Genomic DNA, 27,338 nt, shown 5'->3' on the forward strand with positions numbered 1-27,338 from the left:
AACTTCAAATATTTCAATGTAAATAGTTCATGCAGCTTAAACAGCATTTCTAGTCTCACCAGGTTCAGGTTCTATCAATTACTTCGTTGGGGTAAGGCTTGACATGGGAACAGAATATTAAGGAGAAGTAGGGAAAGAGACCTAGTTTACTATGGGTGTCAATTACTGTACACATCGGTCAATCACTTAAGATTTCAGTAAATCAAATACTGAAAGTTGGTACTATGTTGAGTTACGGGTATATATTAACAAACGTTGCCCAAACCTTAGATAACTATGTTGCATACATAAAAATCCCTGGTTAATGTAAAATGCTCTGGCAGTATTTGAAGACAGAATTGAAAATTATCCTATAGGAATGAGAGAGACACATGGTATGTGTGAAACTTTCATTATGGGATAAAGTAAAATGCTTCGTGTCTGAGAGCAAAGTGCTCCCGTGATATGCATTAGAATCGGGGGACAGTTTCAGAACTGGTCTTTTTCTACAATATCAGCGGTGCACTCTGGACTCGTAAGTACATTTTCTTTTAGTACAAAAATCGTTTTATAGCAACAAATGACGAAGAAGTAGGGCTTCCTTTTCTTTCTTCAGTGACATGATCCTTTAGCTGGCCTCCCTTTGGTGGACAGACAAAACAAAACCAAAACAAACAAATAAAGCCTTCTCGATCTCGGGAGAAAAACGAGAAAAGCAGCTGAATAAAGTCGGCACTTCACTTGTTTCTCACGGTCACGCCAGAGGTAAGGTTTCTCCACCGGAAAGGGTATGACTGGCCTCACAGGAAGGGCAATGGACCGTGGAGATCCTGGAAGAGAACGCCACCATCGAGTTCTACAGGGGCTGCCAGAGCGTCGGCCCCAGTTAGCACCTCCCCCTCCTTCCGGGAGCAGTAGCTAGGCAACCGTCGGTCGTCTGGGAGTGGGGAGGCCGGGTTGCTGCTGTAGTGCCTCTGGCGGCGAACAACCAGTGATGCATGTACCTCTTACAGTTTTTACCTTCCCCTCTCTCCACCCCCTTTGCCCCCGCCCACTTCTCCGCCACTTCGACTCCTCCCTCTTCTTCTCTCTTTCCCTCTCCTTCCTCCTCCGCCTCCTCAGCTCTACAGCTAGAATATCTATGGGTCGAAACGTGATGCGATGAATCCGAGAGAGACCGAAACTGGGACGAGGAGTGCGGCGGAAGCGGCGGGACTCCAGGGCATGGGGGCTTCACCACAATAGAATCAGCACCCCCACTCACCGCCGCTAGCCCTCCGGATCGTAGCCCCCAAATCCCCTTGGGAAAAGGATGGCGGCGGCACCTACCCAGATCGAAGCCGGTGAGTGAGTGGCTGTGTCCGGGGGCCAAGTGGATGGGGGCTTAGCGCAACGGATGTCAGTTTGTTTTCAAAAAGCTTCTATTTCTCTTCTTTGCCTCTTTCTCAACCTCTTTTTTCCGTCTTTCTCAGAGCTGTATTACCTGATCGCTAGATTCTTGCAGTCCGGACCCTGCAACAAATCCGCTCAGGTGAGAGGCAGAAGGAGATCTGGGAGTCCTGGGGGATGATCCCAAAGGGGAAGTTGAGGCAGCGGGGTGCGCGGTTCCGCTGAGGGAATGGCCGGCCTTGACTAGCCCTACCGTCAGCGGCTGTGATCGTAGTGGGGAGGGAGGAATGGGTTGATGGGCCAAGCTGCTCCTCACATTCGTGTTTCCCTTTTGCTCAGGTTCTAGTACAGGAGCTCGAGGAGCATCAGGTACGGAGCCCCCCTCGGGAAGAGGTGGGGAGGATTGTGGTGAGCCTGGAGGGAGAGCAGATCAGGGGCGGAGGGTAGGGCCCGGTGGGAGGCTTGGATCTGGGCACTCATAGCTCTTGTCACAGGGGTGAACCTCCTTCTATCCCTCAGAAGGGGCTGATATTGCTGGGGTCTCAACTCGCCCCCTCTTTATGCCTGCGGGAGGCGGTTTTTCAGGATTTCCTCCCCTTCGGCCTGCCCCCCCCCCCCCCCCGCTCGTCTAGCTTTGGGGCAACAAGCCACAGGGCCAGCAGAAATAAACACGCCAAATGGTCCAGGGCCGGGACCCACGCTGGTTCGGGTTGACGGGGAGCCGAGGCTTGGCCTTTATCGTTTGCCCCCCCAACCCCTCCTTTCTTTTCTCCGGCCCCCCAGCTGATTCCGCGCCGCTTAGATTGGGAGGGGAAGGAGCATCGAAGAAGCTTTGAGGATCTGGTGAGTAAACTTTTCATTTCAACTTACCCCAACTCTTTCTCTACTCCCTCCCCACCTTGTTCCCCCAGCCCGAAGCGCCCCCGCTCGACCCTTCAGCCTACAAGGCTCTTGAGCTCCTTCTAGAGCCGAGGAGAGACTGCCCCTTCCCCCTCCCGAGTCGGAGAAAGGGTACCTTGCCCTCCCCTTTGCCTCGCTTCTTTCCACCCAAAAACTTTGAAGAATGTGAGCGGGTTATCAAACGTGCCGTATTGTGGACTGTAAATATGTTGCAAACATCGGGAAAGACCCATTGTAGGGGGGAAAGGGAGAGAAACCAGGGGGTTATCTTGGGGCACGTACCATGGACTGACGCTAGCCAATGGGAGCGTTGGTAACAGCCCGGAGTTCCGGATTAGTGGAAGAAAACTGGTTTCTGGTTGGTTCTGGCTTGAAATACGGGAACTAAGGCCAGGCTCACTCTTTTTGGGGGTGGGGGACGAGGGAGGGGGCTCTGGAGGGGAGTTGACGGACCCGGATTGACAAAAACGACAATCAAAAATAAGGATCATCGAGCGAATTCCAAAATTTCGAGTACCGAATAAAAGCGTAATCGTTGTATATCTCACATTTTAGAGAATAGCTCATCAAATCATTATTAAATTTGTGCACATTTTTACTAAATAACAAGTATGGATTATGACCTTTTTAAAGAATTGAGGAAACACGATTTTAGGTCTACAAGGAGACAACAATGGCCATAATCTGATAGAATATACTTTGATAAAGGACCAAAAGCATTAGATTGTTGTTTCTCTTACAAATATAATTCATAGTGTAAATGTATGTACTCTGTAGCATTGATACAGAAAAGTAATCCTTTTGATTTGGGGGAGACTATTACATTTTATTGGCCACTGTCACAGTGAATTGGAAGGAAATTTTAAAAAGGAAGAATGATGTTACTGAAATCGAAATGGAGTCATCTTTAAAACAAAATTCAAACGTAGAAAAATCAGGCAGAGTTTTAAAAAGTTGCAGGGCTATGGTAGACTAATATAAATAAAATGATTTCAAATTTGTTAGCAGTAAGGCAGTATTTAAATTGCTTTGCTGTTCATTTCATATTTCTCTTTGTATTAAATTACAATAATGAAGCCATATTAATTATTAGCAAATTTACTATTTTTCTTATTTTTTTTAATTACACAAAATAGTATGATTGTGATAAGGATAAATTCCACAATCTGTACTATTAATGGTAAAGAATTCCCAGATGGACAAAAATTATTTTAGAAGAACTGCATATATTACCAACTTATTTAGTTAGTAGTCAGACTTTTTGTTGAACTTAAGCCCTGCCAAAAAAGGTAAAAAATAACAGTGCCTACCTGGATATATTGTAACACTTCCTAAGTTGATTTTGAAGATACAGTTTCATACTAAGGTGTATTTACAATGATTTCATTTACTTTTATCTTTTAAGTGGACTATTTTAAGTAAGTAGAAAAGGCTTAAAAGGAAAAAACCTGTTTAAACATTAACTTGACAGTGACACAAAGTCAATGAACACCAAAATAATTAAAAATACAGTCTGGTAACCACCCACACACAAAGAAACTCAGCCTACTGCACTTCCTTTTCTTATATTGTAAAGACATTTTTAAGAATTGTAATCCGTGTCCATTTTATGCTTTATGTTATCTTAACACTTATGCTTATCTGTATTTGAGTACTCATTTTAGTAATAAGAAAAGATTCAATTGTATTTAAGCTGCCACTATTAGAACTTACATTAGAGCGCTTTAGTTACCTCCAGTTTTTCACTAATATCCTTGCAAAGTTAAATAGTCTTTCTGCTTTTTCCCCTGGGTTCTTTTCCTGGGTTACATTCCTAATGTAGAGTTATCAGATCAAAGGGTCTTATATATAAAAGGGACTTTTATAGCTTTTGTTATATATTGTAAGATTGCTTTCCAGAAGATTGTACTAATTTATAGTGTCACCATTAGGTACTTAGAGTGGATTTTAAAATATTTTTTTACATCTCTTGGTAGCTTTTGTTGGTAAAACTAGTCCCTGCTTGATTTAATTAGCTGTTTTTTTGCATTATTATTGAAGCTTAAACTTAAACTTTAACCAGTTATTTTTATTGTTAATCCATTTGTATACCCCTGTATTTTTCTTGCTTTTCACTTTCATGTTATAATTTGTTTTTATATTTCATGTATTTACACAAAATTTCTTCTATTGTTTGCACATTATTTATAGTTTAGATCCCCTGCCTTTTTTGTTTTTAATTTAATTTTTACATTGTATGCAGTTAGGTTTTTATTTTTCCACACTGGTGTTCAGTTTTTCTAGGGATATAATGTTTTGATAATATGGTCTTCTTTTAAGTCAGATGTCTGCTCTCTACCTATAGATTTCTTTGTAAGGGAAGGGAGGACAGGGCTGAGTGGGAATTTGAACAGAAGGAACAGAAGTGTAGTAGTGGCTGAACTGATTAGGCAGTCTGTGTTAGATGGATTCTAGAGTCAGCCATTTCTTATGGATTAACATTATTACACATTTGACCTGAGTTTGAGTGGCTTCATTGTGGAAGAGATGGACTTTATTGGGGTAGATGGTTTTTAAAGTTCTATTAGAACAATGGATTTACACAGTATGAATTTCGACTTAGCTATGTGTTTTGGATTAGAATTTAGGGCAAAGTGTTAGTAAGTAGTATAATCTAATCAAATTTAATATGTACTGGGGTATAAAAAGTAAAGAATACAAATGCATAATGAAGAATTAAGGGCTATAAACAAAGAGATCAAAATACTACATTGGGGTTGCATATCTATGTCTACAGTGTGTATTAGAAAAAATCCTGCCTTTTTGTCCTTATGTATATTTTCACATAAATTGTATTGCTTAACTTGATTTATCCAGAAGAATATGAAGATAACAAGTTGATTATTACTATTCCTATAACATATTTTAGAAGTTGTCCTTTTTTATTTCTTAAATCTGATTTAATGTTTTAATTCAAACTTGGAACATAAGGGAAGGTGGTGCTTTTTTGTTAAAGGTACTGGCAGGCAAGTATTGACATATCCAGATCTGAAGTGCCTCTTAAAAATGTCTGTACATGAAATGTTTGTCAGTTTCTATTGAACTGTACGGTTTTTGAATACGGCATTCAAAATAAAGCATTCTAAATTAATTTTTACAATTCTAAGTAATGATACCAGGAGAATTTTGCTGTGATGGTGATGGTGTCTGAAGTTTGATCTGGGCCCTTTTTCTTTTATCTGCCTGACTTATTTGCAACATAATAGAGTTAGATTTGCTTTTTATAATTCAGCTTAAGGTAACTAATTTAAATAATTACAGATGTCTTTTCATTTGTGGTGACCCTGTCGAATTGTTGGCTATTTTATTGCTTCCTCCATTGAGCTTTATTGGGAACAATGAACATAGTAATGAGGGGGGCGTGTGTCCTTAAATGATCACTTTTTGTAAATATACACATTTCATATGTTGGAATGGTGACTTGGAAACTTTTTCAAAGTCAGTTTTAAGATTTTTTTCAGTAATTTTAAGGGGACTCATCATAATAGTGAACCAGAGGCATAATTATCTTTAGGTGTACTATATATTTTTATGTCTAATCAGAATTTTTATCCATAGAACTGAAAGCACCAATTAATGTTTACATTATGAGTGACATAGATTTTACTACCTTCATTTTATATATAAAAGTCTTGAAGCAATTCTATACTGTTGGAAAAACTTTTATCAAGATTATGTGTTCACTATATTTAAAAAGAATACATGTATGTATGATGATATGTCATTATAAAAACTTGCATCGCATCTGCATATAACGCATTCAAGTTTAAAAGTGTTTTCACATCTAATTTGATTCTCACCAACTACTTTAAAACACTGCATTTGAATTCCAGGCATACCTGAATTTTTTTCTTACTTTACCCAGCTCTTGTTCTCTAATTACTGGTAATAGCTTAAATTGTCTGTTAGAACAGTATCTTTGAGTGCTGGTAGCAGAGTTATTGCATCCCTCAGTGTGGAAGCAATTTAAGCATGTGTGATTTATTAACCGCTGTGTGGACACACAGCCATAGTTAGGAAGAACAGAATGCATCTTGGGAAACCAGAAAGCATGTGCTGCTCAACCCCAGGGTGGATATAATGCTAACTCATAGGTATTATGACAGAGAGCAATGAATGTCTGAAAACTAGTATTCCTCGCTACTGATTTGCTTGAGCCACGTGTTCAGTTTTCCCCTCTGTAATATGTTGGTTTTAGCTGCTTGTCTGGATTCATCTTTGGGTTTTAACGGCATACTTAGGATGATTAAAATCCTTTTGGAGACTTATCATTAGTGGTAGGAAAACTGGTATCACAGTATAAATAAGATGGGATTAAGAAAGTGATGAGAGTCGCTGTGAGGAGGGTGAATGTTCCTGAGAAAATTTTGTCCTAAAAGCACTTTTGGCAAATTTGAAATTAGTTTAGCTTGTGTGTTTTTGTTCTTGTTTCATTGATGGTGATTACTGATTGATTAATAATTTTAGTAGAGAAATAGTAATTTTAAGGCAGTTTAGTGTTTGTGCCCTTGTTTGACATTTCTCACATAGCATTTTGTGAGTAGTATGAAAATAAATCATAAGATTTAGCCTGGAATATAGTCTTTACTTGCTGAGTGACCCTGGGAAAGTTACTTAACCTCTCAGGGATTCAGTTTCCTTATTTATAAAATAAAAAATTAATACCTGTTTTACATGCTCTTTGTGTGGACCAAATTAGTCAAATATGAAAGAATGCATTTTGTTAAATGAAAGCACTGGGCAAATGAATTGGTTACTACATTTTCAAAATAGAATAGAGAGGCAGAATGAATAGAATGGAAATCTGGAGAACTATGACTCCGGAATTTATATATTTTTTAGCTAGGTAATTATTGCCATCTAATTTTCCTAACATTTTTATAAGGTGAGGGACATAAAAATGCCATTAAAAGCAGTATTTAAAAAGTGTGTGTCAGAATTGTACCCCAAATGAGTGTTTTGAGGTACATCTGTGTTAAATAAGATATTAAATTAGGTCAAGATATATTTAGTGTTGTATTTTTATGAATTACAGAAAAAGTAATTAAGTATCATATGGGTCTAGTAGTCACTATTTTTTTTTTTTAAGAAATAGGAGGTATGTGTATTCATTGTCTTGTTGCAGGGATTGTCAGCCCTTCCGATTGATCTCTTCTTATCCTGAATTTATTGTCTATACATTGTTGATAATTAACTCTTGTATTTTAAACTACATTGTTGAAGTTTTTTTCATGCCCTTTACTTTCAACTGTGGTGCTTTATGGCCCTCCATTATTTGCTCAGTTCTCTTAACTGTTTTAAGAAGCATTATAGGTTTTGTAAATCTACTATCAGGTACTGAATTCTTTTGTCGGACCTTTCTTTACTGAGAAATTTCTAGAATGTGGACTGGCCCCTTGGCTGGACTCTTTTCTTTGTCTTGATATTATCTCCTCTCAAAGTTGTAATACCTGTAGTGCTTTTTTTTTTTTTTTTGAGGCAGTGTAACCTAGAGAATGCTTGAGTCTAGTGGATTGCTCTGGTTGTCTTATTCCGGAAGATACCTTAAAACTAATGAAAAGAAATGCTTTGAAAAATGATTAACATTTTCAAAGGAAAGTGATAGGACATCTTAATGCTTTGTGTCCCACCCTGCTGACCAGTGGCAGCACTACAATAGAAAGGCCTGCCTATTTTCTTTCTCTTTCATCCCATTTCTCCCCTGTCCTCCTTCAAATTCAGCAAGTGTTAAAAAATTAACTTATATTTTAAAGATAAAATATCAGATTATTGTAGATACTTATATCTTACTGGAAAATATCAAGAAGAAAATATTACTAATTTTTAATGTTTTCTTCCAGTCCTGTTTTTTGTACGAGTTTTTATTTTTATTTTTAAATCCTCACCCAACGACATGGTTAGAGAAAGGAAGGTGGGGAGAGAGATATGCAAGAGAGACGTCTGTTGGTTGCCTCCTGTGTGAGTTTAGACTGAGATCAAACCAGAAAATCAGGCACATGCCCTGACTAGAATCGAACCCGAACCTTTTTGTTGTATGGAATAATGCTCCAACTGACTGAACCACCCAGCCATGGCTGTACAAGTATTTTTTTTCCTTCAAAATCAGATGATCATCTCTCTGGAGTTTTTATTGCCGTTTTTGTTTAACTTAACATTGTGGAGGAACATCTTAAACATTGAGGAGATAGTATGTGCTAGTCACCATGCATTGAGTTTACTGGGTGGGGATGCATTTTTCTGCCTGGAATGCTGTCTCTTCCCTGTCTGTCTTGTGATCTTTTACTTAGCCTTGAAGTGTGAAATTAGACACGAACTACCCCCTATTCCTAGGCACAAATTGGCACTGTGCTTCTTTGCTTCCATAGCTTTTTGTGCTAACCTTTGGTTGCTTGTAGTTTTGATTTTTTCTGTTTGCTACTTTGTTTTCACTACTGAGACTCTGAGTTCCCTTAGCACAGCAGTTTAATCTTCTTTCCATTGCATCTCTATACTTTATTTATTTTTAAAAATTCTTATTTATTTTTAGAGAGGGGCAGGGAGGGAGAAAGAGGGAAACATCAATGTGTGGTTGCCTCTCTTGCGCCCCCTACTGGGGACCTGGCCCACAATGCAACCCAGGCATGTTCCCAAGACTGGGAGTGGTTTTACAGAATAATACAAAAGTTTGTATTATACTTTTGAACTTTGTTTTTAGAGAACTCTTAACTTCTGCAGATTTCAGAGTACTTGTTGTGTTACTTGTTGACCATTACAGTCCAGAGAGAGAAGTGTGGTTAAATAGATGACATTGGAATAGTTGAGCTTTAATCAAAAAGAGTGGTTTATAATATTAAGCTATAAATTTCATAGACTATTTTTTTCATTTATTGTTCCCCTTACTTATGCATTTATTGATTGCTTCTTGTATATTTCTTGACCAAAGGTCGAACCTGCAACTTTGGCTCATGGACATGACACTCTAACCAGCTGAGCTACTCAGCCACGGCAATGCATACTTTTAATATTATATTTCATATTATACTCCTACATAATTCTAATATGGAAATTTTTATATTTTTAAAAGTAATTACTGAGGGTAGTTAAAAAGATCACCTTAAAGAATTTTCAGCTGTAATTAAAGCAAATGGATTAAAGTTAATGTTAAGTATCACTTATAAATCCTGAAGTCTCTTTTACAAGAGACTTTTACTGCAAGAACAAACTTGATAAGGTTGTTTAATGGAGAAGTTAGCAGGTTCAAACTCAAGTGTTGTTATTGCCATTGTGTTTATAGAATCTATGTTTCTGTCTTCCTGTTTTATAATCAGATCTTTAGAGCAATGCACTTTTGAATGGGACCACTTAGAAATTGAGTAATTTTCTGTTGTATAGGGTGAAAACCAGCGTTGTAAAATTTATTCGATAGCTTATAATTATAATAGAAAAATTCAAGGGGAGGATTTAGGAGCAGAAAATCCTTGTTTTTAGTTGCTTAATTAATGATCATGTGTTTTTAAATTATTCTTGAGGAATCGTAAAAGTCCTATATAATTAATAGTAAATTGAACATCATTGTTTTTGGAAAATGAAGTAGCCAGAACTTAAGATGTCAGTTTCATAAAATCTTGATGAATTTTTTAATGAGGTAATTCTAAACATTTCTGTTTGAGAACTCCCATTTTCTGTATTATATATTGCTAGATATATTGCTATTTCTAGAGTAATTAGTTGGATTTTTGTAACATGAATAACTTGAGATGGTGATGGCACAAAGAAAAGAAAATTTATTTAAAAAAAAATGGCCCTGGCTGGTGTAGCTCAGTGGATTGAGCACGAGCCTGCAAATCAGAGTATCACGGTTCGATTCCCAGTCAGGGCACATGCCTAGGTTGCAGGCCACTTCCCAGCAGGGGACACATGAGAGGCAACCATACATTGACATTTCTCTCCCTATCTCCTTCCCTTCCCCTCTAAAGATAAGTAAATAAAATATTTTTAAAAAAAGACATCAACTACCATCTAATGTAAACTCTTAAGACAGAGTGGGGCAGAAGTAGATTTGGGGTATGGAAAATAATACAATACTTAATAAATAATAATAGAGGAGTAAACAATTTTGCATGCACACAACTGTAAACCTACTTTTGCCCCGCCCTGTATAGCAGTTACTTGATGAAAAATTAATTGCTGATATTAGAAGCCAGTTTATCCAAGACAGTGTTAGGTGGGTGGGGGAAGACATAAGCTATTATAGATGTTTTTTTTATTGTTGTTCAAGTACAGTTGTCTCCATTTTCCTGCATCCACTTTCCTTCACCTCCGCCATTCCCCACCTCCCATGAATATTCAGTATTTTAAAGCTTTTTTCTGTGAGATACGTATATTTTAGGGTTACTAACTGTGTTTGCATGTAGACATAATTACATAGACATTATGAATAAGATTTTAGGATACCATTGTCTGTGGATTACAAGACATGGTTTTTATTTTATTTTATTTTATTTTTAATTTAATTTATTTATCTTTAGAAGGGAAGGGAAGGAGAGAGGGAGAGAAATATCAATGTACGGTTGCTTCTCGTGTATCCCCTGCTGGGAACTGGCCCCTGCTGGGAACTGGTCTGCAACCCAGGCATGTGCCCTGATGGGGAAATCAAACTGCCATCTTTTGGTTCGCAGGCCTGTGCTCAATCCACTGAGCTACACCAGTCAGGGCTTTTTTTTTATTTTAAAAAAGATTTTGTTTATATTTATAGAGAGGGGAAGGGAGGGTGAGAAACATCAATGTGTGGTCACCTCTCACATGCCCCCTACTGGGGACCTGGCACTTAATGCAACCCAGACATGCCGTGACCCTTTGGTTAGCAGGCCTGCACTCAGTCCACTGAGTCACACGAGCAGGGGCCAAAACATGGTTTTTAGATTGAATCATTAGCTGACTTGACTTTAATACTATCTGTATTTCTCACTGATAGTTCTATGTACTTATTGTCTTGGAAAACAAAAGTAGAGGTGTGAGGAATAAATAAAAGAATTTGCTTGATCCTTTGTCCTAATCCAGAAGCTAAACCTTGTAGATACAAATTTAAAATAATCAGGTGACATTGCCATTCTTCCTGAGCATGACAGTTGCCTAGGCCCCGGGTATGCTGGTAGATTAAAATTGTTTTTTGCAGGGACTTATAATGATAATTGGCAGGAAATAATTTTAAAAAATCAAAATACAATCAATTATTAAAATAATTCTGAATACATATTGAATTGTAGATCTTCAACCTGTTCCCTAAGAATGCCTACCTTTTGTGACAGCATGGATGGAACTGGAGACTATTATGCTAAGTGAAGTAAGCCAGTCAGTGAAAGACAAATACCATATGATCTCACCTATAAGTGAAATCTAATCAACAAAATAAACTAATGAGCAAAATAGAACCAGACACATAGAATCAGAAAATAGACTGACAGCTATAAGAGGGGAGGGGGAAGGTGGGAACCAATTGGAAGAATGTGTGGGTTATTACTCAAAGAACATACATGAAGGATCCATGAATATGGACAGTGCTGTGGGGATTAACTGTGGAAGTAAGGGGTGGGCTAAGTGGGGGGAGAAATACTGGGATAATTGTTATAGTGTAAACAATAAAATATTATAAAAAAGAAAGCAAAAAGGCAATCTGTTAAGAGAATGTAAGGATTTTCCTTTATGAATTCATATGCTATTGCTTATAGATAACTTTGGTTTTTATTCATTAATTGATTCAGTGAGCAAATATTTATTGATCATGCATATTCTCTTGCCTCATCATGATCATTAGGGATGAGTTACAAAATTATTTTTTGTGTTGTATGGTTCTTGACCTGGTGGTAATATTGATATGTGTACTATGTGATAGTCGACACATATTTTTAATTTATATTTCTCTCTCTCCTAAAAGTTGGCATTGTATCCAGAAAGAAATTTCAGGACCTTATATCAAGATGAGAGTATAGATGTTTGTTTTATCTTAGGATTTTAAATATTCTATTTTTCTCTGTTTACTATTTTAGTAATTAGGTATTTATGAAACATATCAAGGACTTGAATATTAGCTTAGATAAAAATGTAAAACTGCCCTAGCTGGTATGGCTCAGTGGATTGGGCACCAGCCTGTGAACCAAAGGGTCGCCAGTTCGATCCCTAGTCAGGGCACATGCCTGGGTTGTGGGCCAGGTCCCAGGTAGGGGGTGTTTGAGAGGCAGCCACACATTGATGTTTCTCTCCCTCTCTTTCTTCCTCCCTTCTTCCCCTCTGTCTAAAAATAAATAAAAATCTTTTTAAAAAATGAAAGACCATTTTTCTTTATTGTCTCATCCTTATCTACTTTGTTAACCATCTTCAGAAATTTACTTGTGTGTTTTAAAAATGATGTGTAAAAGCATTGTTGTGTAAAAGCAATTTTGAATATACAACTTGGAGCACGGTATTTATTTATAAAATCGTTAATTTGATGCTGTTTTGGAAATTAGTTAGCTTTTTTAGGAAAAAACAGTTCTGCTTTATTAAGCAAGTGTATCCTATTAATTCTAAAGAGATTAAGGTAAGAGTTTGGTGCAAGTAATACCTTTTGCTTGCATTCTTATCATTTAAATAGAAATTAGATCCTCAGTCTTGATCAGTTCATTACTTCTGAATAAATCAAGTACTAGTAGACTTTACCCACCTTTATACTTCTTTGATTTTAGGCATGCTCACTTTTGCTGTTTTGTAGTACTTATTTCATAAAATTAACAGCTAAGCAAATTATTTAATCAAGGCATGTAAAAGAGTGCCATGTTCTTTCAATGCTATATTATTTAAATGAACTCAATTTTAGTAGCTGTTTCTTAAATTAGGTCGACATATTAAATATTCAAAATATTTTTTGATTTTGCATTTTAAAATTGTCCTTTGCTTCATGATGGAAGAATTTGGTAGTAGAGTAGATTAATGTTTTTAAAACAAATCTTTTCCTGTGTTCTATTTATGCTTTTTAGGTGGCAGCCAATGCACACATTCCTCCAGACTACCTCCTTAAAATTTGTGAGCGGATTGGTCCCTTACTAGATAAGGAGATCCCGCAGAGTGTTCCTGGGGTGCAGACGTTGCTAGGTGTTGGTCGGCAGTCTCTGTTACGGGATGCCAAAGGTAAGATTTTCCATTTTTTGAGGAAGGAGTGGAGAGCAGCATATATTTAGATTCAGTACATCTTCCCATGCTTTTTTCTTTTTTTTTTTTAAAGATTTTATTTATTTATTTTTAGAGGGGAAGGGAAGGAGAGAGGGAGAGAAATATCAATGTATGGTTGCCTCTCATGGCGTCCCATGCTGGGAACTGGCTTGCAACCCAGGCATGTGCCCTGACTGGGAATCGAACTGCTATCCTTTGCTTCGCAGGCCTGCACTCAATCCACTGAGCTACACCAGCCAGGGCTCCCATGCTTTTAAAAATACTAATTTTCTTCTAGTTTTTCTTATTTTGCCGATCTTGTTTTATTTTCTTACTGTGTAAATGAATTTTTAGAGGCTTAAAAGGAGCCCTTTTTTGTGAAACAATATCACAGAGGCAAAGGATACAAAATCTCTGTAATCCTGTGGAATAGAGATCTCAAAAGATTGCTGGTCTGATTAGTACAGTTTAAATTATATTTTAATGTTCTTAATCTTTGAGTCTCGATATCATCTAAATCACGTAGAATATTTTATAACAAATAAATGAGAATTGTGATATGTAAAAGTATAATTGAAAATATTTAGAGAAAAATGTCAATCCATCAGTGACTGTTGAAAAATTATTTCCTCCACTCTTTTTCAGTCTTTTACAGATTTTTCCAAATTTTTACATGGAACCCCAATATGTAAAATATATGGAATAGAATTTAATAAACATAGAAATGTCAAATTAGGTGTTCCGGGTATTTCTTAGTGTAATAAATACTAACAACTAACTTATTTCTGTTCTGTCTTATTAGCAAAATGTTTTTTGAAATTCTAATTCATAGCCCTGGTCGGGTAGCTCAGTTTATTGGAGTACTCTCCCATACACCAAAAGGTTGTGGGTTTGATTCCCGGTCAGAGCACATGCCTAGGTTATGGCTTCCATTCTCAGTCAGGACACATATGGGAGGCAACCGATCCATGTTTTTCTTTTATATAGATGTTTCTCTTTCTCTCTCTCCCTCTAAAAAAAGAAGATTCAATAAACATTCTCCGGTGAGGGATTAAAATTTCTTTTAAATCCTAATACAAGGATATAAATAGTTGTAAAAATGATAACAGTGATTAAACATCTTATTTTATTTTTTAAAATATTTTATTTTTATTTATTTTTAGAGAGACGGGGAGGGAGTGAGGGAGAAAGAGAGGGAGAGAAACATTAATTGGTTGCCTCTCAGAGGTCCCCAACTGGGGACCGAACCCAGAACCCAGACATGTGCCCTGACTGAGAATAGAACTGGTGACCTCTAAGTTCTCAGGCAGGCATTTAATTCCAGCCAGGGCAGCATCTTATTTTATAATTTGAGGAAATTTTTTATCTTGGCTAATTTGGAAGGTTTTAAGAGAATAGTAGAATATTTCTGTTTCTAAATTGAGTTAGGACTATTTCATATGTGCTTGAATCTTTTGATATAAAAGGCAGACAAAAAACCACAACTATTTACTATCAGTTATCTCACATGCAGTGTTACCTGTCATGGCACAAATGGAAGGCACTGCATAACATGAGCATGCACTAAGAATTCATCTTTCTGAATTTGTCTGGCATACATGTATGTAATTGCATCCTTGTTTATACAGTTTTATGGGAGTAGATATGTATAAGCCTAAAGCTCAAGAAGGACCAGTGCAAACTTAAAACCTTATTAATCCATGACATTTACATATGATTCAAATGTATGTGTAATGAAAACTTTAGTTCTAGGTCAGCACAGAAATAAAATATCCTGTTGTTATATTGTTTTGGTATTTACCAATCATGATGTGCATGGTTTACAATATATTTAAATATATGCACATTATCTCTATTGTGGTTTTAGTAATAGAAATGTAATACAAATGAAATTGAAAATAGGCATTTGCCTCAGAGGTGCAGTTAAAAAACCAAAGAACAAAACACTGTTGTACTCCTTGACTAACTTTTGAATCTTTTTGCATAGACTGTAAGAGTACACTATGGAATGGGTCTGCTTTTGCAGCTCTGCATAGAGGCAGACCTCCAGAACTACCTGTAAATTATGTGAAACCTCCAAATGTGGGTGAGTAATGTCCGTCTGAGTTATAAACATATTCTTGATTTGTTCCTTCCTGAACTCGTTATAAAGCCAAAAATAGGTACAAGAAGTAAATTCGAAGTATAAACAAACTGCTTACATTCTTGAGGCTTTTCATGGTGGGTCCAGATTTTGAAAAGCCTTTTTACCTGAAGCAGATTTAATCATTTTTTGTAAAAGGTTACTTTTTTCTTTCTCCCTTTTCTTTCTCTCCTTTCCTTCCATCCTTCCTTCTTTCCTTCCTTTCTTCTTAGAAGCATTTTTTAACATACTATATGTGTTTTTAATCATATGGATGCCTATTTACATATCTTTGTGCTGAGCTAGAATGTTTTAGAGGGACCTATGTAAATACAGCTTTCACAAGGAAACAAAAGTATCTTCTGCTTGTATCTGCTTGCCAAATTTATAGTAATGTTATAACTTTTATATCCTTATTAATAAAAGCAATTACCCTTTCCACTTTCAGTTTATTGAAATCCCAATGTCCCATTTAGAATATTTCTTAGTTTTCTCTGGCAACTACTGTGAAGAAATTTAGTAGTGATTCCCAAAGAGATCCAGCTGCAGAACCACTTAATTCTCAGAGGGCGTGCAGAACCAAGCACCTAGATGAGTAACTGTCAGTCTGCTTCCCTATTTTCTCACTCTTAAAAAATTATTATTTTATAAAGTGCCTAAACAATATTCCTCAAATTCAAATTGAAATATAAGAATACTTCTTCTTTTTTATTGAATTTATTGAGGTGATGATATTGGTTAATAAAATTAGATAGGTTTCAGGTATACCGTTATTCTTTAATGTATCATTTGTGTACATTGTATTGTGTATTCACTACCCTAGAATACTTTTTTAAAGGAATACTAGCTTACAGAATTTATTTACCCTAAGAGATTAAATGCATTTGGTTAGAGGTAATTTTAAAAGATCCTTAGGAAAATCATTGATAGATTCATAAGGTATTTGTTAAAGAAAATTGGATACTTTGGTATATACTGCTAGCAGTACTTTTTGTTTTCTATTTTTAAACCTTTATTGTTTTTGTCCTTACAGAAAATAATGCCTGCTTGTTATAAAATAGCCAAATATTATATTTAAAAATGACAGTGCAAGTAGAAGTTCTTGGTAATACTACACCTGCAAAAGTAGACTACTGACTGGGTTGGGTCTAATATGTGATGTTTTAAAGTCACATACCTAGGTTGTAGGTTTGATCCCCAGTTGTGGTGTGTATGGGGGGGCAGCTGAAGTATGTTTCTCTCTCTCTTTCTCTCCATCTTTCTCCTTCCCTCCCTCCCCCTCTGTCTCTCTCTCCCTCCTTCCCTCCCTTTCTCCCCCTCCCTTTTCCTCTCTAAAATCAATAAGCATGTCCTTGGATGAGGATTAAAATAAAATAAAATCAGACAGTCTTACAGTTTTCCAGTGTAAATAAAACTTAATCATGAAGATAAATCTTGAAAGTTTATCAAAGAATCTTAGAGGTAGAGAGAACTTTAACAACACTACTTCTTGGTAAAGGGATTCCTTAGTCAAGTAAATGTGGAAGATACTGAATTTAAAAATATGGGTAAAAGTGAAAGGCTGAGAGGCTTTCATATGCTAAAATAGCATTGTGATTTACCTAATGGGGAGTATTTCCTAACCTGATGGGAAACCCTTTTCCAAGAATACCTGTAACACTCCAAGTTTTTTGGCACAGATTTGGGAAGCTGGGTTGTAAACCCTTATTTATAGCAGAAAAAACCCAAACCCAGGGAAGTATGTGATTGGCATAAGTTATACACTGCTTGCCTTACACATAGACTATTTCTAAACCATTTAATGGTTACATGTCACCATACTTCTTTGGTATAACAGATTTACACTTGTAGAGCTCCAAAGATTGAGGAACTTGTAGAGCTCCTCAATTGGAGGAGATTGTAGCCACATTGCTGTTACTCAAATCCAGTATATTATGGTATAATTCACATAATGACCACCAGCTCAATAAAAATGTAGAACATTTCTATCACCTCCTAAATTTCCTCCTTGTCTGATTGCAGTCAATCCTCTACTCCTTCAGTGGCTAGAAATCACTAATCTCTGTCCCTGTGCTTGTGTCTTAAGAACATCACCTAAATGAAATCACTTAGTATGTAGTCCTTTATATCTGTCTTGTTGCACTAAGACATAATGGGGTTTTTTAAATTCATGTGTGATGTTTCATGTATCACACTTTTTAAAGGAATTTTTATATTTTTTAAATATTTCTTTTTATTACCAAGCAGTATCCCATTGTATGGATATCCTGCATTCTGCTTGTCCATTCATCAGATGATAGATATTTGGGTGGTTCCACATATTGGCTATTATAAATAAGTAAAATTGCTATAAACATTTTTGTACAGGTTTTGGCATGAACATCTGTTTTAATTTTTCTTGGGTAAATCTATTTAGTGTGATTGTTGGATCGTACAGTAAGTACAGGTTTAACTTTCTAAGAACCTGCCAAATTATTTTTGTATTCCCATTTTGTATTCCCACCTGAAATATATAATTTTAGAATAAGCTTCTCAATTTCTACAAAAAAAGAAACTGCAATTTTGCTTGGGAATATATGGAATCTATAGATCAATTTGGGGAAAATTAAAATCTTAATAACAACAAGCTTTCCAATGTAGGAACATAATATAATTTGACATTATTTAGGTCTTTAATTTCTCACAGCAGTATTTTATATTGTTTGGTATAGAGGTATTACACATGTATTATGAAATTTTTCTCTAAGGATTTCTTGTCTTTTGATGACATTTTAAATTGTATATATTTTAAATGTTCAATCTTTTAAAAAATTTATTGTTCAGTTACAGTTGTTTCCACGACTTGCTCTCCCCTGCCTCGTCCCCCTACTCCCACAGTCAATCCCTTAAAATTTCAATTTTTTTGTTTATGCTATTACAGATGTCCCATTTTCCCCTTCACCCCCTCCATCCAGCCCACTCCCCACTTCCATAGTCAGTCCCCCAAATTTCAATTTCCTGTTGTTTATTGATAATAAAAACAGGTTTATTTCTCTTTCCTTCTTTCCTCCCTTCCTTCCTTGCTTCCTAATATTGACCTTGCTAAATTCATTAACTAGCTGTAATGGCGGGTTTTGTTTTGTTTTGTTTTGTTTTCGAGATTCTTTGGGGTTTTCTACATAGATGATTATATTGTTTGCAAAGAAAGACAGGTAAAGTTTTTCCTTTCAAATCGTGTCTGCCTTATAGTTCTTTTCCCTTTTTTACCTGTTTTTGCCTTAATGTTTTTTCTCGTGATTAAGTCTAATGGGGTGACATTGGATAATAAGATTGTATAGATTTCAAGTGTATTTGTACTGTTGAAGTGCTAGTGTCTCAAGTACAAAGGTGAGTTTAAGTGGTGAGACTGCACATCCTTGCCTTGTTTCTGATCTTAGGGGGAAAATGGTCTTTGACCATTCAGTGTGATCGTAGATGTCTTTTATAAGTTTGAGGGTGTCTCCTTCTACTCTAACTTTGCATTGACTTTTAAAAACATCGATATGTTGCTTTTATTTTATCTAGTATATTTAGAATTATACCAGTTATTTCTTGGGCCTCATTTTAACTGTATTTTACGTAGAATAGTGCTATTCAATAGAACTTTGCAATAATAGAGATGCTCTTTCCTGTGATATGACATCCAAAACAGTATCCTCTAGCCACATGTGGATATTATATCTGAGGAACTAAATTTTTAATTTTTGGAAGTTTTAGTGATTTGATGTGCAATGAACACATATAGCTAATGGCTACTATATTGGACATTGCTAATGTAGAACAATGTGGGAACCAGTAAGCAGCTCTTTGGATGGGTGTATAATTTGGTAGTAACCTATTGACTATTTATTTTACAAATTGAACTTTGAATGTTTCTAACTTATGTGGTATTTAGAGGCTACATTTAGGTTTTTCTGTTTTGATTTTGTAACTCATTTTTAAGATTACATTGTGCCACTTCCTTTCCATGAAAGTTTTACAATTGCGTATGGTCACAAACAATTAAATTCTGACCTTATCTGGACTCTCCTCTATATTAGAATATTTATTCAGATGTTCTCATACTTTGTGCAGTTAATCAACCATGTTTCTTAGTAATTTAATGAAATGGAGGTGAGGGAGCATGGGGATGGAATTTGGGAGTTAATTCCCAGATTCCATTCTCCAGACTAACTACCGTAATACTTTAAGTATATGTGTACTTAGCTTTATCAAGTTTGAATTTCCAAATTCCTATATAGCAAGAGCAAAGATGTCTATTAACATTATGACAGGTCTAAGCTCCAGTCATGCCATTTCATTAGCTGTATGCTCGACTAATGAAATTGGTTTTGCATTGTGCCAAGATTAAATCAGAGGAAGAGAATGAACTAAATTCAAAACAGTGTTAATACCTAATGCCACACAAAGAAATCCCAGAGCATATGTGATTAATATTTGTAGTATTGTTTGACATCTAGTACTATAGTCAACTAAGTATTGTTATTTCCTCATCCCTTTAAATATTAGTATTTGTTTTGGAAACTTTGTAGTAACTACACTAAAATTTGAAAATAAAATGTCATGCAGACACAACTCTGCTCTTGAGCTAATTTGTTAGTCTAGAAGTAATTTAAAAACTGTTTCATGTCTGTTTGAAGTGAATATTTGCAAGAACTAGTATTATAGTTATTACCCATCATGATAGAAATCTTAAATAATTTTCATAAAATTATCCAAAGGAATGGGCAGCAGGATACCTTATTCATTCTTGTTTGGGACTGACGTTAAACCCAAGGAACAAATGCACATGCTTGTTTTTCTCAACAGAGTCAAGGGTATGATGTTGTAAGACTTGGTTTTTAAAGCTTTTTTCCCTTTATCTTTAGTATATTTGACATATAACAACCATCCTGTAATTTACATTGGAGGCCTATAATTTACACTGTGTACAGCTCAGGAGGCTCGCATTAACCTCTGTAGCCAAATGAATATTTATATATTGCCATAAACTTCCATTTAGCATTGCTTGGCTCTTGACTTATTGGCCACAGTGTGGGTCACATGTCACACTTTAATCCAGAATTCACTTGGAGGTTGGAAACCTGCCTCTTGTTATTATGCAAGTGAAAATGGAAAGAAAGTAATATAATTTAAACTTTTTATTTTGTTGAGGCGACCGGGTTTTCGCCAGGAATATTTGTCATCCTCCCTCTCTCATTTTATGGAGTTCTTATCTCTTGCCCATGGACTGCAGTTTTTCCAGGCCTTGCTTTGTGTTGCCTGTTTCCCTCCACTACCCCCTTCTGCCTTTTCCTAGTCACATAATTGTGCATGAAACAAGTTGCATCTACAGTCATAACTTTTATGCATTTGGAGAGGAGCAGGGGATTCTTGTCACACCTGCAACTAATTAGAACTGGAATATAAACTGAGAATCTTTTGTATGTGCTATATTGTGAGTGCTCACTAAATATTAAATGAATGGAAGTTCTATAATTGCTGCCACATGGAAACTGAAGCATACCATTTAAAGACATTTGAATGTTTTTATACAGCTCATCAGTTTCTAGCTCTTTGTATTCATTTCTGAAATCAATATTGTATTAATATCAGGATTAATCATTTAGGTTTATCAATTTGGAAACATTTTATTATGAGTCTTAGTGTCATCATGTAAAACATAATGAAGAATTTCTCTTTAATCCTATTATAAACATTTTCTCTTTCCTCATTATTGTCATTTCTTTAGCTTTTGACTTCAATGTATACCAAAGTATTCTAAAAGAATAGTTTAGTATTCCATACAGTTTACTCTATACCTTATAGAAATAGAAGTTTATACCTATAGTTTACAAAGGGAAGGTGCAAGACAACTCCAGATTTGTTCATTTGGAAGAAAAGGCACTCTAAAATGTTTGTGTATAATAATCAAATCAGGTTAAATGGGTTAAAAGAAGATAGGAAAATAAAGGTTTAGGATATTTATTCTCAAATTGTATTAAGTGAACTTTGCTAGAAGGCTGAATGGAATTAGAAATACTGGTATTTTTTTTCCAAATCTCGTTTAGTATTATAGCAGTAGGACATTCAATGATCACTAATGTCAGTAGCCTATAGAACTTAATATTGTTACTTAAGTTGTGCTGTGGATGGGTGTTAGGGCATGGGGATGGTATCAGCCTTGTAGACTATGAAGCATCACTTTGTGTGTAGCTAAGGTTTCACAGACATAATTTAATTTGTAGTAGCATTAAATTAATAAAATAAATAATTATTTTGTCTTGTGCTTTTCCTGCAGTTTTCAGGTTTTATTAAAATTTATTTCTGCTCTTTCTGGCTTCTTTCAAGACTTTATATTAATTTATTTAGTTGTTAGAACTTTTTTTGAGGAAACCCTGAACCCAGCTTGACACAGAAAATAGTACTGATCACTAAAACCTATGATTGACGCTGAATTTCATGAGTCACTTTCCAATGACAATAGTCCTTTACTTATAGGACTACTCCATTTTAATCAATCAGAAGGTTGCGGATTTTCTATTTTTCTGGTTAAATTAAAAACTGTAAATGTTGACCAAGTGACATTTTTGTAAAAAGAGAAAAGACTAATTCAAGATTATTTTATCCCTCTTTAAATACAGCTTGTTTTCTGAAAAACTTTGTATTTAAAGATGATATTGATGATGCTGGGTGTGTTTAAGAAACCTGATCTGTGAATAGTGGTTTTTTCTGCTTTGTGTGTATAAAGCCTTAAGACTGTTATCTGGTTAGCAGTTATCGGCTGAGCCTGGTACTGTTTCTGATTCAATCTTAAGCTTCTGCTGAAAGCACTCCTCTTTCTACATTATTCTCTACCCTACCCCCACATTCCTGAGGTTTATCTTTGAGGTAGGTGTGTAGCTACTGGTTCTCAGAAGTTTCAAACTTTGCTTTATTGTTTTGAAGTTGTTTAGCGGATTTTAAAACATTTTTATTGATCCATAGGCATCATAATAGAACATGATTTTAATAATAATGTTCTTTGCCCTTTATCTCCATTATAAGGCTGGTCAAGCAAAGTTGGGTTGAGGTTACTCTTTAAAATAGCTAGACCTGCTATTTTCCAAAGCATTTTATTGGCAGTGAGGCACCTTTAAACTCTCTGGGTTGTTTAATGGCATCTATGAATATGAAGTTAGCTTGACCTGTGGTTAAAACAATTAATTACATTTTTCAGTGCCATTTACAGAAGAATTGGAACTGTTCTATTTTTTATATAATGTATATTAAAGCTAAGAGTTAAAAATTACACAAGGATTTTGTGAACACTATGGACAACATATAATTAGATTATAGGTGACAGATAAAATTGCTCAAGAGTAATCTGACTCATTTGCATTAAAAAGTAGATAATATTACCAATTCATACACTTTTGGTTTTATCTGGAGCTTGATGTGAGGTTGATGATGTACTCTTTTCTCCCAGCAAATATGGTACTTACCTGGCTTTGGTTAAATACTATATCTTTTAGCATCATTGATCAAATGTCTCCTGTGATATAATCAATAGAATTGTGTGAGTTATTCATCTTTCTTAGCAGTGAAGGTCTCATGTTTAGTGATTTTAAGATTTAGGCTCAGAAATGTTTCTTTTGGAGGGAAGGGGAGGCTTTTGTCAGCACTAAACTGCTAAATCTGTAGGGTAATTCAAAATATGTTACCTTGTTAAAGCCTCATCAACCAGAGACCACCAAGATCAAGCCTATAGTCTGACAAAATTAGATTTATTGACTCCCAGTGAGGGAGTACACTCTTGAGGAACCTTGGAAGTCCTCTGGATAAGAGGGAGGAGGGAAGTGCCTGTTTTATTAAATGATAAATTCCTAGTTTTTGAAAGCCATCCAGTTGAGAAATACATAATTATTAGTATGTATGCCATATGAGTATGATTAAGTTCCACTGATACTTATTTCTGAGTTATACTTTCTGCTAATTATAGAGCATTATATTCATGCAGCAGTGATAGGAAGCATGGTTTTTTAAATTCCTATCCTCTTGATAAAGCAGTATAAGATTTGGTTTACCACTGCAGATTTCTGAGGAGGGTTTGAAGGAAGCCAAAATCAGTTCTGGATTGGTGGCTGCTTCTGAGGTAGATTGAGAGAAGTGGGGACTAACTAGTGATTGGGTGCTGGAATGAAGTAGGACGGTGTAGGGATTGGGTGTTCTCCTCCAGTAATGAATGAAAATAGCAAAGCAAGTCTGGGGGCATTATTGGTAAGAGAGCAGTAATCACTCAACGAGGGTGCAGTTATGATATTTTACAACTACTACATGACCTTGGGAAAAACAATATTTCCTGTTAACTTTAGGCCAGCTTTATCTTGTCTGTCCTCCAGGTCTGATTAATTGCAGGGCTGATTTTTTCTTTTTCAGCCCTGGCTGATATCCACTCTTTCAGTCCCGGATAGGTTTTTTGATTCTTTCAACATGAGGTCTTAACAAGTCTTTTAAAAGCACATGGTTAGCATACAGCAATTTGTTATTAATAGTATTTAAGGGCTTTTCTGGATGGTCTTCGTCTGTTTTGTTTTATCCTAGAAACATTTTCTGACAGCAGTTCAAAGTTCCATATACTTCTGATGTGGCCATTTTAGGATATTTCTTAAATGTTTGTGGACTTTGCAGTAAAAACCAATTAAGTAAATGCCAGGGTCCCTGCTGACTTTGTTCAGTGTCTTTTGCAAGTGGAGAAAAGATTGAAGACTATACTTAGAATTTTGATGTCAGATTGTATTTTCTATAATATCATTAAATAGACAGCAGTGGAAAGTGGGAAGACTATTTATTTACTGTATTATCGTCAGGAGACCTAGATTCAATGTAGGCCCTGCCATTTATTGGCTCTGTAATGTTAAGCAAGACTTTTAGTTTAGTGGGGGACTTCACTTCCTCATTTATAAATTGAAGAAAATGCTTGCCTTCCGATCTCACAGGATTGCTATGAACTTAAATGAGAACTCTGGAATTACTTTATAAACTTAAAAATGTTACACAAATTAATGTGTAATTATGACATTGGGTCAGAGATATTGATGATAATAACTCATAGATGAAAGATCTAGTATTTGACTTATCCTCATGAAAAGATTATGTAACTCACATGCAACCATAGTGGTTGCATATATAAACTTAAGTCTCAGATCTTTCCTTTCACTTCATATTTAGTGTTCCTCCCACAAAATTCTCAGCAAAATAAATAATATATATGAGGTCTGTTCAGAAGGTATCCAGCCATGTAGTATGAAAAAATAGAGACATTTATTGTAGAAGATACAGATACAAGAAACATAGGACAATGACATCTTAGTCCCCTTCAAAGTGGGCACCTTGGGACCTCACACAGCTCTCCCAGTGGCCATCAGCTGCCCCATTGTATTTTCTTGAATCTCATTGGCAGTCTGAAATTTCCTCCCTTTCAAAGGTGATTTTAGTTTTGGGAAAAGCCAGAAGTCTTGTGGCACCAAACCTGGGCTGTAGGGGGGCTGAGTTACCTGGGTAATTCGATGTTTTGCCAAAAAACTCTGCATGAGATGTGATGTGTGAGCAGGCGAGTTGTGATGAAGCTGCCAGTCATCAGTTGTCCGTAGCTGCGGCCTTCTGAATCATCTGAATAGTTTCCATGGGGAATGTTCAAGGTTAATTCAAAATTAGATGCAGGTTTATTATTTTACTCACTTAGTCATTTTGAATGTGACAGCCATACAGCACTCAGGAGCACCTACTGTCCCTACTGAACTAGTATGGTGAAGTCGTTATTGTGCGCGCATACACTTTCCAGTCCACTCTACTTGACTGCCAGGTTACATCAGTGTGGTGCAAACCATTCTCATTATATTGCCTATGGCTGGACTTTTTCTGGACAGATCTAGTGTTTCCTAGTTACCATAATGGAACCTCTTGTTGACCAAGTAGGTGCTCTGTGATTATTTATTTATTTATTTATCCCTTTTATCGAATTTATTGGGCTGACACTGGTAACAAAATCATGCAGGTGTCAGGTGCACAATTCCACAGCACATCATCTGTCCCACATCAGTCAGGGTTCTATCTAGGAGTTTTTGATGTCTTTTTAAACATATTTCATCATGTTCTTTTTAATATTACTGTTCTAAGATTGGTGAATTTGGCAGATTTAATTATGTCCTGGGTTGGTTTGGGCTAGAAGTCAAGGATTGGGGTGAGACCTGTTGTAGTCATTAGAGCACGGTTTACCTTTGGAGGAGAATTACAGTTTTGTTTTCTTTTTTCTCAGAAAAAGAAATGCTAAATTAGAAAGGCTATTTTCAGAAATGCTATTACAGAGTATTGGTTCAGAAGTGCCTGAGCTTGAATACTGGCTCTGCCACTTACTAGCTTGGGGTCTTCAATAAAGTATTTAACTCCTCTATGCCTCAGTTTCCATTGTCTTTAAAAAGGGGATGTTAATAGTACTCACTTCATAGGGTTAAATAACTTAAACATATAAAGTGCTTATTAGCATAGTGCCTGGCAAGTAAAAGTGTGTATATTTTATTATATAACAAGGGATTTTTTTTTTGTCGGCTCTGGACAGCAAAGTATGTAAGATTTTTGTTTATGTTTAATCATCTTCTTTAACATAGAGATTGCTGCTATCCATCAGAGTCCAATTTATCATGAGACTTTTCTCCCTTTCCCCCACCCTACTCATTTTGGTATGTGAGAGCACTGAGATCCCAGAGAGGACGGGAATGGGAAAAGGGATAGGAGCCAAGTTTCACAGGAACTAAGCCTACTGTGCCATATGTTCTACAAAATTCATTCTCACGTAATTCTCAAGATAAGTGGTATTATGCCTGTTTTATAGATAAGAAAGCAGGTTGGCCATTTTTTCCCCTTCAGTACTATGTGGCTGTTTTACTGTCATTTTGCCGAAATAGGGGGAATTGGCAAAGCCAGAGCCAGCTCTTCTACCATATATTGAGCGACTTGCCTGACTGATATTCCCACAGGATTACTATCTATTATGTTTATTGTCCCTGTTCCTGTGACCAAAACACATGTTCCTATGGTTTGCCCTTTTGTGTTGAATAACAACTTGATACCCATAAAAATAAGGTGGGAAGTTCACTGCTTACACTCATCAATATCTTTTATTTGGTATATAATTTCTTATTATACAGTACCATAAACTTTTTTTATTATTATAGTTTTATAGTTTAAAATTGGAAGTGCGATGACCTCAGCCTTTGTTCTTTCTAAGGATTGTTTGGCTATTTGGTGTCATTTTTGGTTCCATACAAATTTTAGGATTGCTTTTTCTATTTCTGCAAGTTATGCTATTGGAATTTTAATAGAGATTGCTTTGAATCTATACATTATAGGTTAAAACTACATTCTAATATACAGTTTTCTAGTTCTGTCTGCTTTTGCCTTTGCCACAGTGTTGTATACTTTCATATGTTTTCATGTAGCTTATTACCATCTTTTCAGTTCGGCTGAAGAGCTTCCAGTATTTCTTGTAAGGCAGGTTTAGTGGTGGTGAACTCCCTCAGCTTTTGTTTGTCTGGGAAAGCCTTATTTTTCCCTCTTATTTAGAGGATAATTTTGCTGAATAAAGTATTCCTGGCTGGCAATATTTTTATCTTTCAACACTTTTTATGTCATTACACATTCTCACCATAAAGAGTTTCTGCTGAGAAATCTGCTGATAGCCTAATGAGGTTTCTTTGTAGGCTATTTAATT

The 27,338-nt window shown here is 36.0% G+C and overlaps 1 protein-coding gene across 1 annotated transcript in view; it reads left to right on the forward strand.

The window, feature by feature from the left end:
* The first annotated feature begins 1,075 nt into the window (after positions 1-1,075).
* BRWD3 (bromodomain and WD repeat domain containing 3) overlaps positions 1,076-27,338 on the forward strand; it is a 105,794-nt gene continuing 79,531 nt past the window's right edge. The window contains exons 1-6 of the mRNA XM_037156537.2: positions 1,076-1,322; positions 1,452-1,510; positions 1,708-1,737; positions 2,152-2,211; positions 13,299-13,449; positions 15,458-15,556. Of these exons, the coding sequence (XP_037012432.1) occupies positions 1,292-1,322; positions 1,452-1,510; positions 1,708-1,737; positions 2,152-2,211; positions 13,299-13,449; positions 15,458-15,556 (430 nt within the window). The 5' untranslated portion in view covers positions 1,076-1,291. The remainder of the gene's footprint in view (positions 1,323-1,451; positions 1,511-1,707; positions 1,738-2,151; positions 2,212-13,298; positions 13,450-15,457; positions 15,557-27,338) is intronic.

The sequence above is a fragment of the Artibeus jamaicensis genome, unplaced genomic scaffold, assembly GCF_021234435.1.
Source record: "Artibeus jamaicensis isolate MK-2021 breed Jamaican fruit bat unplaced genomic scaffold, CSHL_Jam_final contig_241, whole genome shotgun sequence".
Taxonomy (NCBI): Eukaryota; Metazoa; Chordata; class Mammalia; order Chiroptera; family Phyllostomidae; genus Artibeus; species Artibeus jamaicensis.